Here is a 14,382-nt window from a genome sequence, read left to right as displayed (position 1 = left end):
CGAAGGCTAAACTCTAGAGCAAATACATCACCAAATCGTGAGCAATAACTCCAGAATCAACAGCGTATCCATGTAGGTCTAGCCGGAGGCACGACAGAGGAAAAATTGAGGTGGTGTTGACAAGAAGTACTGGAGTACCTGACCACAGATGGCGCTGTGGTGTTCACCCCCACCTGTATAGCGATCGCTGGCGTATCCCGACCGTAGATTTCTGTCGGCAACAGAGTTGACAGCTACATGATTATCGGGTAAGATTAATATTGAAAAATTATAGTTTGTGATGAGACTGATAGGATTAAAGCACAATTTCCCAATTTCATTAATGTGATATTTACGATTAATGTTATGTGATACAGGTAATAAAAGTTTGTGGCAGGCATAAAATCTATTTGTGTTAGGTCTACCGAAATCCAGACTTGGATGATTCTAACTTATCTTTGATTGTCTTTGTCCCATTATGGCTAAGATACAAGAGGACATATGTTCTTGTTGGTGATTTTAATGCTCACCATAGGGAGTGATTAAATTCATTTTCTCCTCTTGTTCGCCATGGTTTAAATCTAGAGCTTCGGATTTTGCCTTTGAATCCAGCTGCGAGCAAATCAAAAGTGAAGCGATTGTCTTACAGGTCTAGTAACTGCTTGGAGATAGTACAGTAGTAGTAATTCTCAAGGAAGCCTAGTTATAGTCTATAAACCCATTACTAGTCCTCTGATTTTGAGTTTGTTAACAAAGCTCTGCTTGCAAAATGTACAGCACAATGAATGTTGGGTAGGACTTATTGAAATAATAATAATATTATTATTATTATTATTATTACTATGTTTTAATACTGACACCCTTTAGGGGTGAGCGAGCTGGATATATTGCTGGCATTCCATGCAACTTTTTTCTCTGGTATATTTAGCAGTATCTATACCTTTGAAATGGTGCTTTAAGGAGCATTTCACTGGGCGACACAGGTTCCTCGCCCAGAAATAGATTTTTCCTTCGTCAAAATCCCTTTAATCTCTAGCGAAACTGAAATTTGCTATGAGAAATGGACGAGTGCTGGCTAGTTTGGTATTTTTCTCTGTATGGCTAATGGGAGCTTGGGCATAATAACTTATGTGCTAATTGACTAATATATGAACACCATTTAATTTTCTAAGTTCATTGTTTATTTTTGAGAGAATGAGTGTGGGTTACTGCCCTCCTTCCAAATATTCTGCATAAGTTCCTGGATGTTGTTTCAAGAGCCATTTTTTTTCATCCAGCTGCAGTTTCACAATGACTACCGTTGGAAGAAGACAGTTTCCACAAGAGAATTTCACAAGAGAATTCAATGTACTTTGAAATTTAGTGTAATTTAATTTATTCAAGTCACTGATTATGTTAAAGACACTCTGTGATCTGTGTATAACTATTGGTACATATGTGAAAGTGAAAAATATCTCCGAAATAAAACCCCACATGATTGACATGCGCAGCTCTACCATGTACCGCTTGCCAGAACAAAGGGGCAGTCAGATTATGTTTATTTGCGAATGAAGAGAGCCACCCGCGGTCGACCAAAAACCATCTGAGGGACGTGATATAAATCATAGGCAATTATGATACTTTAATAGTGACCCACGGGGATGGCATGCACAGCACATGCATGTATTGCTTGCCAGAAATGAGGAGCAGTGAGAAAATGTTTATTTGTGAGAGAAGCAAGTATTGGCAGAGTAAAAATCATTAGAGGGGCGTGATGTGAGTCATAGTTGATTATGATACCTTACTTTAATTTCTTGCCTATTACACAAACCACATATTTTTCCAACTGGTTATCTTGTGTTTATTATGCATTTTTTATCATTACCTTTGCTGCAAATCACTTGGTTATAGGCTCTCACCACCCAAAACACTTTTTTCCCACTGAGGTTCCATATAATTTTCATTATGTGGGAGAGGGGTTGGAAAACTCATAAACAGGCGGTTTACCCCAATATTAAAGGTAAGAAAAGGATTAAACACATGATACCGAGTAGGAAAAATTTATGTTAATGTATTTGGCTAGAAATTTAATAGTAAATTTTACCTTATTATTATTATTTCATTATTGTTGTTGCTGTTATTTTTGCTGACAATAATAACTGCATCAGCTGCATTTATTGTAGAAAAGGACTTTCCCTAAGTATGAGGCGAGTTTAATATCTGGGGTACTGGATTCCTCTAGTAGTGTGGACTAACTTGCTGTACTTTGGTAATGGTGTAACGCAGTACTTCAGTGAAGGAAGTCATTGAAACCTTGGAGAAAGTTTCTAATAAAATAAAAAACCTGATGTAGCTATTATTTTCAATCATACTGCTTTGAAAGTGTGTGTGCACCAAAGATATTATCATTATTCTTACCCTCGTGTTGGTTGATTCAAAGAATGTTAATGAAGAGGAGCATATTAAAATTAATAAAAATCACTGTAAATAAAAAGGTCATCACAAAAATGTACAATGTTCCCATCCATAATCATAAAGCATAGTAGGTGATGCTTTTCATAAACATAAAAATCAACCACTATGAAAGATATAATGACTGTATTTTGTAGTAGTAATCACAAAAAAAAAAAAAAAAAACAGAAACTAAAAATAATGGTTCTTGTTTATAAAAACACAATAGGTAAATTTACCTTCATTTTACCCAGGAGGAGGTTTGTTAAGAGGAAATGGCCCATGTGGTTAGTACCTAGCTGCATTTCAATACCCTCTTCAGTAAAGGACTTAGGGCATCGCATAACTCCAGCATTATTGATGAGAATGTCTAGTCTCTCCTCTTCTGTAATAAGAAAATGAGAGTAACTATGAAAACAACACTATTTGAGTATAAGAATACTTCCATGACTGATAGAAAAGTATATCAATCAACAATGAACTTTACAATGTTTCTTATTATGGTAAAAATGTTAAGTTGAAGGTTGTGAAATAAGAACGATTTCATAGAATTCAGGTGTTATTTACTATAAACTCACAAGCTTCATCATATCATGCAACCAAAAATTCATCAAAATGAAATTATAATCTCCATACATTTGAATCATAAACTAGTATTAATAAAATTAAGCTCTTCAACCTTGGAATTATAAGAAAATACTCTCCACAGCATCCTCCCCTTCCTGCTCGACCATCAATGGGATTAACCCCTCAATACCCCAGCAAGTATCCATGTGAATTGGACCAATGAGTGACAAACAATAGCTCTAGTGTATTTTAAACCATGGAAACTCAATACTAACAATAACACTATCACTTGAGCTCGTACCAGGGAGAAACTATTATGATTTGTAAGTATGCGGATAAAAGTTTTGATTATAAAATTCCTGTTGATTTCCTTGAATATTTCTACTCTTGAAACCATAAGCTGAATCATATATTGAACAGGAGATAGGAGAGGGAGATAATGATCAATATACTACAGTATACATGATCTCAGAGAAAATAAAAATCAAATAAAATTTATACAAACCAGACTCCTTATAAGTACGGATGTCTTCAGGGGTGTTGAAACGGCCATCGAATCATTAACAAGGTTATTGGTAATGACAGGGTTCATGAGGGGGAAGCTCTGTCCCCCTATCTACCCCAGAATAGCCACTTTTGTCCTGAGAGGAGTAACTGAGGTGGGAAATTTAACCCTAAGAGCACCATAAGACGTGATTTGTGTCTGGAGAACATCACAGTACTGTACTCCCTTCAGTGCAATACGATGTAATTTACTTCTGGTAAAATAAGATTAAAAAAAAAATCTGTAGTTTTTTCAGATGTAGAAAGGGGATCCAAGTATGCATGGGAGTGTGATTTATGCGAGAAAGTGTAATTATGACTCAATAGAATCACCTTCCCTCAATGTTGGAGGACAGAGCTAGTCTCTTGGATGTGACCACTGTGCAAATTTGTATCCCTGTTTTGATTTAGTGTCTGGCATAATTTTCTACTATTTTTCATTCTTTTTACACAAATTTCAGTGCATTTTGTTGAATAGTTTTGCTATTAAGCATAAAATCGAAATGCCACATGGTGATTATGGTATCATGTCAAATGGCAAAAGTGTGAAAAAGCATCTCAATGTTGATTATTATGGTGACCACGTGCAAGTGGAACCATCAATAAGTTAATAGAGGAAAATATTCTTTGAAAGCAAAATTTTATGTATATGCTAAAAATTTAAGGTACTAAAAGCTGACACTTTCATAACTAAGCCTCATTATAAAGGTGGAAAGCGATATCAAGGAAACTGAAGATGGAAGAAAGGTGGGAGCTCTGAAGACGGAGAGAAAGAGAGAAAACAAAGACGAGAGTGAAAATGAAGAAAGTAGAGCACCAGAAAGGTACAAGGAAAAAAGTAGGACCGTGTTGAAAAAAAGACTACCAAAGAAAAAAAAGCGGAAAATATAATACGGATTGTAAAAGAAAAAAAGAAAGGAAATGAATAAATAGATAATGAACTGGTCATTAAAACTGATGGTGATATTGATAGTGATAATCCAACTGAAGTAAAAACATGAGATGATAATACTGTACAGGTGTTGAAGACAAAGGTTGTTGCAGTGGATGATATACCAGTGATGAATATTCAAACCATATGGATTGGAAAGTGATGAAAACAAAAGGGAGCATTTTCTTGGGCCTTCCTTTGGCTCGCGGTGATTCCCCAGTCACATGAGTAGAGAAGAGAACAAAAATCAAGGGGTTGTCACGGGTCAGAATAATGTTCCCATCCTCCCTCCCCCAAAATCTACCTGGTGTGAAAAAGATGATGATGATGGGTGGAACGAAGATGAGATACCACCACCCACATATCCTTTCACTCCTACCCCAGGAATGACAGAGCCCATCTCCACCACTCCTCTCAAATTTTTACAGCTATTTCTAATGGCGGATCTCCTTTATTACCTCATGGAGGAAAAAAATTATTACTCCAAGTAGGTGAGGGAGGAGCTTAAGAGGATATTATCTGTATAATTCCACCCCTGAGATTTTGAACAGTCCTAGTGTCACCATGGTGACACCCACTTGAAAGGTATCGCACTAGAAGTGTCAACATCTTTTCACCCTAATTGATAGTCCCAATCAATTAACTGTTCATCGCAGCACTAGATGACTGGTTTTAATACACTACCTGCCGCCACTATGTAATGCTTCAGTTCGTGGACCTGCTTTGCGTAGTGTTTGTAGAACACTCTGGATGACTTCCATCCAGTATATGAGCAAAGACGCTCAAAGTCCATACACTGAAAAAAGTTCAGTGATGAAGCAATTTTTCTCGGATCATGACCTGCTGGTGTACTGTCAGGATCCGCTCTGCGAATGAAGTAAGTGAGCTTCGCCCTCAGTTGTTTTAGGGATAAGTTTGATCCTGAAGTTTCTCCTTTGAAGAGCTGTCCTCCTCTGAAGTCTGAGGTTCTACGAAGATAGACCTTTAGACACTCTACTGGACACAGAGAGACATCTTCCTTTAGAGGGCAGATTCTCCAGGGACCCCATCTCTTAGTGGGTAGCTCGTTCTTGGCGAGAAAGGTTGGATCAGGAAAGATATTCAGTTCTCCCACTTCTGTGAACTGAATGTGGCCCTCATTCCTTTATAGGGCTACTATTTCACTAACTCTAGCCCATGAGGCTATAGCGAACAGGAAAATAACCTTCTGGGTTAGATCCTTGAGAGAACAATTTTCATTGTTCACAGATGAAGCATAATGTAGGACCTTGTCCAAGGACCATGAAATGGGCTTCGGAGGAGCTGCAGGCCTAAGTCTAGGTAGTAGGTTGGCCAGGGCACCAGCCGCCCGTTGAGATACTACCGCTAGAGAGTTATGGGGTCCATTGACTGGCCAGACAGTACTAATTTGGATCCTTCTCTCTGGTTACGGTTCATTTTCCATTTTGCCCACACACACACCGAATAGTCTGGCATATTCTTTACATATTCTCTGCTGTCCTCATACACCTGACAACACTTAGATTACCAAACAATTCTTCACCCAAGGGGTTACTGCTCTGTAATTTTTCAGTGGCAACTTTCCTCTTGGTATGGGTAGAAGGGACTCTTTAGCTATGGTAAGCAGCTCTTCTAGGAGAAGGACACTCCAAAATCAAACCATTGTTCTCTAGTCTTGGGTAGTGCCATAACCTCTGTACCATGGTCTTCCACTGCCTTGGGTTAGAGTTCTCTTGCTTGAGGGTACACTAGGGCACACTATTCTATCTTATTTCTCTTCCTCTTGTTTTGTTAAAGTGTTTATAGTTTATATAGGAGATATTTATTTTAATGTTGTTACTCTTCTTAAAAATTTAATTTTCCTTTTTTTTCCTTTCCTCACTGAGCTATTTTCCTTGTTGGAGCCCCTGGGCTTATAGCATCGTGCTTTTCCAGCTAGGGTTGTAGCTTAGCAGTAAATAATAATAATAATAATAATGCCTTCGTGATCTTGTTAAAGATTTCATTCGTCAAGTCCACTTGAAAGGCATAGAGAAGAGGTCTAGTCAGGGCTGACTTGCACGTAGTTATCGTGTTGGCTGCCAGACCTTGTTCATGAAGGTGGATAAAGAAGGACAGACAGAAGTCTATTGAAATTTCTTTCGGTCCTTTTGCTTTAACGAAAGCAACCCAATTTTTCCAAGACGATTCATATAGTCTTCTAGTTGACTTAGACTTGTATTCTTCTAAGAAGTCTATACTGCCTTTTGAGACCCCAAATCTTTTAACCGCTAAGGCGAGAAAATCATGAGATGAAGGTTTTGGGTTCTCTGTGATGAAGCGAAGACAGTCGACTTCTGAACCCGTTGAGATAGTGCTGGGTTCGGTAAAGGGACCGGCCTCAGCCTCAGTTCCATCACTAGAGGGAACCAGTTGCTCTTGGGCCACTTGGGGGCCACCAGAGCTGCCGTTCCCTGGAAGGATCTCAGCTTGTTGAGGACCTTCAGCAGGAGATTGGATGGAAGGAACAGGAAAATCCGGGTCCATTCGTTCCAACCTAGGGACATGGCGTCCGTTGTCTCCTCTAGAGGGTCCTCGTATGGGGCTACATATCGAGGTAGTTTCTTGTTGTCGCTCATTGCGAAGAGGTCGATCTGCAGTTCCGGGACTTGTTCCAAGATGGAGGAGAATAAGTCTGCGTCTGGGGACCATTCTGACTCTATCGGCTTCAGCCTGGATAGAGCGTCTGCTGTCACATTACGGAACCTTTGTAAGTGAACTGCGGATAAGTGCCATCTCTCTAGACAAAGGATGGCTAATATCACATGGTTGATATGGGACGATCTCGAGCTTGTCGGTTCAGACATCTCACTATCACTTCGCTGTCCAAGATCAGCCTGATGTGGACTGATCTGCGAGGGGAGAGTTTTCCCAACGTCAAGAGGACTGCCATGGCTTCCAAAATGTTGATGAGAAAGGCCTTGAACAGAGATGACCAAGTCCCTTGGACTTTCCTTTGATGGGAGTGAACTCTCCATTCTTCCGTAGAGGCATCCATGTGGATGGTCATCGACGGCAGAGGTGGTAGTAAGGCCGGTATCGGTCATTTTAGATCTCTTCGAGCGTTTGATGCGTATCTTCTCCAGACTCCTGACGCATCTTTCAGCTGTGCTCTTAGCACTGGGTCTGTTACTGCTGCGAACTGGAGAGAGCCCAGTACTCATTCCTGTTGGCGTCTTGAAATCCTGTCGGATTTCAGTAGTCTCTTGACAGACCCTGCGATCTCCCTCCTCTTCCATGAGGGAATGGAGAGACGGTGTGACCTCCGGTTCCAATGGATTTCCAGCCATTGAAACCCTTGAGCTGGAGAGAGTCAAGACTTCTTGAAGTTGATCTTGCATCCCGGATGTTCCAGGAACTGGATCACTTCTTTGGATGCTTGCAGACAAGTAATTTCGGATGCTGCCCGCACAAGCCAGTCGTCTAGATACGCTGCTACCTGAACACCTTCTAGGCGTAGTTGTTGCACGACTGCGTCTGTAAGTTTCATGAAGATACTTGGGGCTATGTTTAGTCCGAAGCGCATGGCTCTGAGAACATAATTTATCTTCTGTAACTTGAACCCTAGGTAGGAGGAGAGGGGGCGACTAACTAGAAGGTGCCAATAGGCATCTGTCAGGTCTATCGAGGGTTCTTATGTGTTGAATGATTAACATCCTGAACTTGCTGTTTTCTATGAACTTGTTGAATGGCGACAGGTCCAGAATGACTCTGAGTTTGTCTGAATCTTTCCCTGGAATTTGATGGACTTTGCTTTCCTTATAACCTGTATGCTCAAGAGCTCTAAGGTATATTCTCCTAATGCGGGGTAGGAGTGTTGGAAGAATTGAGGAAATGATGGTGGACACTTGTTCCGTTTCCATCCTAGTCCAATCTTGATTAGGCTGTGGGCCCAAGGATTGAAGGTCCAATGATCCTAAAAATGTTGGAGCCTCCCTCCTACCGGAAGCATCTCCTTGCTTCGATTGACCGCAGGGTTTACCTCCTCGACCACGTCATCCCCTAGCTCTTGAGGGATGCCTAGAGGAGTCCCGTCTGGATCCTTTACCTTTGAACCAAAAGGTAGTGGTCTGCCTCTCAAACCCGGGGTTGAATGCTGGTGACTGGGCAATCAGCTGTTGAGGCACCACTTGGAAGGTGGTCTGTGTTTGGGCCACCACTTGGGGCACCGCGGTCATGGTGACTGTGGGATGTTGTTGAGCAGGCCGAAGGGGAAGTCTAGACTTCTTCGTTTTCCTTTTAGGTTGGGGACCTGCATTCGGGGAAGACTTCCTCTTTGAAGATATGCCCCACTTCTGGAGTAGGTTCCTATTCTCCGTGATGGCTTTCTCAACTACCTCTTTGACTACTTCGTTCGGGAAGAGGTCTTTACCCCAGATATCAGAAGATATCAGCTTCCTGGGTTCATGTTTCAATGTTGCAGCAGCGAACACGAACTCTCTACAGGCTCTCCTAGCCTTCATGAAAGCGTACAGGTCCTTTACTAGGGTGGCCATATGCATTTTGGCCAGGACCATGAGCATGTCTGGGGTACTTCGTTGGCCTGCACACATATCTATGCAGTTTTGTAGGGATAAAAATGCCGCAAGTCTCTCCTTCGTCTCTTGTGCCTTGCGCAAGAGAAAGTCAGGAAGTTTAGGGAGATTCTCGCTAAAATGTCGTCCAGCGATGTCTGCGTCCAGTTTCCCTACTGAGAAGGTTAGGTGAACTTCCTTCCATTCCTTCTCTTGCATGGGCAAGGCTAACGACAGAGGCCTGCACTCCTCTAGTGCAGGGCATGATTTACCTGCCTCCACTGCCTTGGCAGCAGATTTAAATGCCTTCAACGTAAAGGGGAAGGCTATTCAAGCAGGAGCAAGAAAGGTAGGGTGTTTCTTGCTCAAGGTGGGCACTTTCGAATCTGAATAGCCCGCCTTTCTCAGGCTACTCGACAAGAGAGCCTGTGCCTTATCGTGGTCGATAACCAAGACCTCATTCGGTTCCGTCTTCTCTTTTGGCATTGATTCATGCTTCAGTCGAATGAAGCAATCAGGGTAAGCGTTAAAGCTTGGCCAAAACTGGATGTCGTCTAAGGGTACGGCTCCCATCTTCTCCGAGATGTAGAGTTTTCCGTTAGTAATCGGCATAAACTCCGCATACCTCCAGGGATTGGTTTTGGAGCAGGTTGGGAGGTCTTGGACTCTGGGTCGCTTGTATGACCCTCGGGAGGCGTTAAGTGGAGCTTCACGGAGCTCTCTCTCGAATCTCGCTTCCCTTGCTTCGCCTTGCTTGCGAATGTTCTCCATTAAAGCCGTAAGATGGGCCAGTGCCTGGCTCATGTTGTCCAATGGATGGGTAGAACCTGAAGATGTCGAGGGTAACGGCTCCGGTGCCGGCACAGACAGAAGGAACTCCGACTTGACATCATCATCTTCTTCCGGAGGTAGAGTAGACTCCTCCTCGGGATCATCCTTTAATAGATCCTTCTCAGTGTCCGTAGACACTTCTGACATCCTTTCCTCCTGGTGGATGTCCATACTTTGCAACGCCTCACTGACATACGTCTCGATGGCAATCTGGACGCAAGGAGGTCCGGGTCGTGCTTGGGGTACAACAATTTCACTACCTGCTTTCGGGAACAGCAAGCTACGCATCCTATCTTAGGTAGGTATGGTCCCAGAGAGTTCTTCTGGAACCCTCTTACCCACTTGCGCAGCTTTTCTCGTGCCGCATCCCTCGACTCCGTTGACTTGGGGTCGTCGAAACCTTCGGTCACCAAGGTCCGGCAGTATGGCAGACTTGGGGGTCCCAGTATTGCAGGGTTTTGGTAATGATGGTGCAGGGGGCATGAGACCTGCACGCTTAGTGACCATAGAAGTTCCTACTCCAATGGTTGCAGAAGATTGCATCGCATTTCATCTGGGGTTCCTCCTGTAAAGAAAGGAAAATTAAATGAGTATGCGATTGTTTATCTCACATGATAAACAGATATGCAAAATATTAATATTCTAACCATTATAGCTTAGGATAGTAAGCTAAAAAGGAATTAGGAAAGGTACATACTTGTGTATCCTTTCCAGCCAATTGTTGTGACCTCGCCCCCAATATTAAGATTATAGAGTTTCATGATCAGGGCAAACTCAAAAGAGAAGGGTTCTAACCTCTAGGGATGGAAAAGTGTACTACCACTGACCCTCCTAAAACTACTTAATATTGTGGGGCGAGTATTAACTAATTTCTAATCAGAGTATTGAAGGAATTCTATTCTTTCAATATAAGATTGGTCTCAGCAAAAGACTGTACAAGGATACACAAGGTATGTTGGAAAATAACTACTGTATACAGTAATATATACTATAGTTTTCTGTCTGCAGTATATACTATATGCAAATATACTGGCTACTGTATAATCATAAACTGTAGTTCAGCCGCCATGTTGCCGGAAGGGCCAGCACCTGGCAGCACAGTCCGGCCGGCGACATGTTGCCGGCTGAACTAGAAATTAGGAAAGACACATACTTGTGTATCCTTCCCAGCCAATTGCTCTGACCTCCCCCCCCTCCTAATATTAAGGCTATAGAGTTTCCTGATCAGGGGAAACTTAAAAGAGAAGAGTTCTAACCTCTAGGGATAGAAAGTGTACTACCACTGACCCTTCTAAAATTATTTAATATTGTGGGGTAAGTTATTAACTGATCTCTAATCGGAGTATTGAAGGAATTCTATTCTTTCTTTTTGGGCTCAAGCCATGATGTCCTGATGGAAGGTTCCTTTAGTAGCTTCCCAAGGGTATATATGACTACAGTGATATTCCCAGAGAATCAAACCAAAGGTTTCACAGAATTCTAACTTCTGGCACGAGTACCCTTAAGATTTACTCTCAAGGATATCGTATATAATCAGGGAACGTATTCTTGACACGCCACATGGCAATCTGCACCCCGAATAGCCTTTATGCTTCGAAGGGGAAACGTGGCAGAATTAGAAGGGTAGCCGCATTAGGGGTAATCCTGGTTCCCCTACTACTATCGTATCACAACCGCGCCAATTCCCTCTGGCGGTCATTCCTTATTTTGTAGCGCCTCGCTACGGTGGTGTTCCCTGTTGATCTGACATTTTCGATCGATTTCTAAGGATCTTTATGCTTTCTACAGCTTCTTTCTCCATCTAGTAAGTTGAGTATTCATTCTTTACAATATGTATTTTAGTTCCAGCCTCACAATGAAATTAGTGTAATTATTGTGTTTGGATCTACGCCGATTACCGGTGTCACCATAGGCGCCGTCGTTCTTTGGGCATGTGTTATTTAGTTAGCAGAACAACATTTCTGGTTTAAATAGCATTAATTGTTATTATGAAAGCTATTTAGGCATTTTATATTGTAAAGATATTTATATGCATAATTTTCCCTTTTTTCTGTGTCGATCGTATATGTCAGAGTTTCGGTGATTTTAGGTAACCGAGATCTCGCCTTGCCTAGGTAACCCAGCCTAGACAACATATACTTTCGAGATTTCCCCGGTTACCCTTGTGTATCGGTTATCATTCATTGGAGATTGATATCTCCAGGAATTATATTAGCCGTTACTAGTCTCGAATAGAGATATATGGGTAATCTCTCTTCCCTCTGAGAGTAGCCTTGGGCTACAACTCTATACGTCGGCCTTGAATTTCGAATTCAGGCATGACTAGCCTAGAGTTTTCTGTCTCATCCCTTAACAGCAGACGGCAAGTTTTGGGATTCGATCAGAACCTCAGAGTATTTAGTCTTCTGTCGGCAGTCGGTCGGCGGGGTGAATTGCATTCCCCTGCCGGCTGAACTGCCGGCATAGGAGGCTAGCCCTCCCTAGACTACACCTAAGTGGTTGCATGATGCCGCCACCTTCTCCCTGTGGTCTAGTAGACTAGTCCTATGCTAGCAGACCCTAAGCTGTAGAGTAGTATACTCATGTGGCCTAGGATGGCGCCGGCATTGGAACTCTCTTTCTCCCTTGTTGAGAGGAAACGGCATGGACTGCCGTCCCCGTAACTGTATTAGCACCTCCTAAGCTGGAGAATAGAAGATTCTCCTGCCGCTTGGGGTTGTGCCGGTACTGAAACAGAGTTTCTTCAAGGGTTGCCGGCCCCTTCCATACCTCGTATAGGACCCTATTCCCCCCCCCCTGTTCTTTTACGATGGCCAAGCCATTGTCTTACCTGAGCCGGCGTCCTGCAACCTTACCATTGCCGGTGGGTTGCCGGAGCCGGCCAGACCCCCTCTCCTCAGCTGACGGCTGTCGGCGACTGACGGCTTCCGGCAGCCATGACGGCTGTGGGTGGGAGGTCCCTTCTGTCACCAAGGTTCTCCAGTTCTCCCTTGAACTGGTGGCCACAACTTCTGTTGTCGGCGTGTTGCTCTGGCCGGCGGTAGACCAGCACAGATAGGTACTGACTTAGTCGGTAGCATGCTGACTGTACTAGTGCTGCCGGAGGCTGGCCTGCAGTGGTAAGCCGGCAATAGTATTGTGGCTAGATGGAAGCCTGAATGTTACATTCTCCCCTTCCATTTGAACCTTCCCTTTGGAGAAAGGCAGTAAAATTAGACTTTTACATCCTTTATTACTTTATACATACACAGTAATAGATAGCCTTCACTCCATGCTTTCTCTCTCTCTCTCTTTGCTAGCATGCTAGATGTTACGGCAAGAGCTAGCTAATCCGGCAACATGCCGGCTGAACTACAGTATATGTCTATACAGGTAGCCAGTATATTTGCAGTATAGTATATACGGCAGATGGAAAACTAATGTATATATTATACTAGTAGTTATTTCCAATGTATCTTGGGTATCCCTGCCCAGGTATTTGCTGAACCCAATCCTTTATTGATAGAATAATATTTCGTCAATATTCTGATTTGAAATCAGTTTCCATTTACCCTATAATATTAAATTTCGTAAAGGGCTGGTGGTGTGACACCTCTAACCCTTAAAGGGGAGAGCCCTTATCCCTGAGTTTCCCTGATCAGGAAACTCCCTTATTTAATATTGTAAGGGAGGTCACAGCAAATAGATTCGGTGGGTTACACAAATATATGTCTTTTATCTTTTCTAATCCAGTTGGCCGCCAGATGGAGCAGCACACTGGCTTAATGACATTAGATATAATTATACAGTAGCCATTAATTTGCAGTATGGTATATACTGCAAATAGAAAACTATAGTATGATTATACAGTAGTTATTTCTTCATATCTTGGGTACCCTTGTGCGAGCTTCTGCTGGTACCGCTCCTATATTGAAGAATGGTATTCCTTCGATACTCTGATTGTGAAATCAGTCCTCCTTACCTCACAGTGCTAAGTATAAGGGGGGGACAGTGCCTTGTACACTTCTCTACACCTAGGTGTTCGACCCCCTTTTTACCTGGAATTCCCCAGTTGGAGGAATCTCCTTATATTAATACTAAGGGAAGGTAACAGCATTGGCTTGCAGGGGATACACGGGTATGTGTCTCCCACTACACCTTTATAGCTTCCTGTCCTAAGCTATTTTGTCAAAAGATGACTTTTGTAAATTGTTTATCAGTGTGATAATCAATTGAATATTCATTTCTGTTCTCCTTTCCTTACAGGAGGAACACCAGATGATGCATCGCAGTCTTCTGCAAGTATAAGAGTGAGTATTTTCACGGACATAATTCATGCAGGTTTCATGCCCCCAGCAATATTATTTCCAAATCCCCAACCCCTTCTGAGACCCTCCGACCTGTAAGTAGGCCGGACCTTATTGTACGAAGGTCTCGAAAATCCCAACTTAATAGTAGCTAGCGATACAGCTCTTAAAACTTGTGCATTTGGGTGTGAGGTTTCTAAAATCTCTCCGAAACCATACCTACCAATATTACAGCTTCCTAAAGGTGTGACATCCTGTCCCT

General features: G+C 42.4%; 1 protein-coding gene across 1 annotated transcript in view; it reads right to left on the bottom strand.

Moving 5' to 3' along the window:
• The window catches only part of LOC137634470 (retinol dehydrogenase 13-like), a 118,307-nt gene that overhangs the window by 18,629 nt on the left and 85,296 nt on the right, over window positions 1-14,382 (bottom strand). The window contains exon 4 of the mRNA XM_068366886.1: window positions 2,649-2,794. Within this exon, the coding sequence (XP_068222987.1) occupies window positions 2,649-2,794 (146 nt within the window). The remainder of the gene's footprint in view (window positions 1-2,648; window positions 2,795-14,382) is intronic.

The sequence above is a fragment of the Palaemon carinicauda genome, chromosome 44 (genome assembly GCF_036898095.1).
Source record: "Palaemon carinicauda isolate YSFRI2023 chromosome 44, ASM3689809v2, whole genome shotgun sequence".
In the NCBI taxonomy this organism is placed as follows: Eukaryota; Metazoa; Arthropoda; class Malacostraca; order Decapoda; family Palaemonidae; genus Palaemon; species Palaemon carinicauda.
Note: the sequence above shows the minus strand (reverse complement) of the source record. Positions and strands in the feature narration are given on the sequence as shown.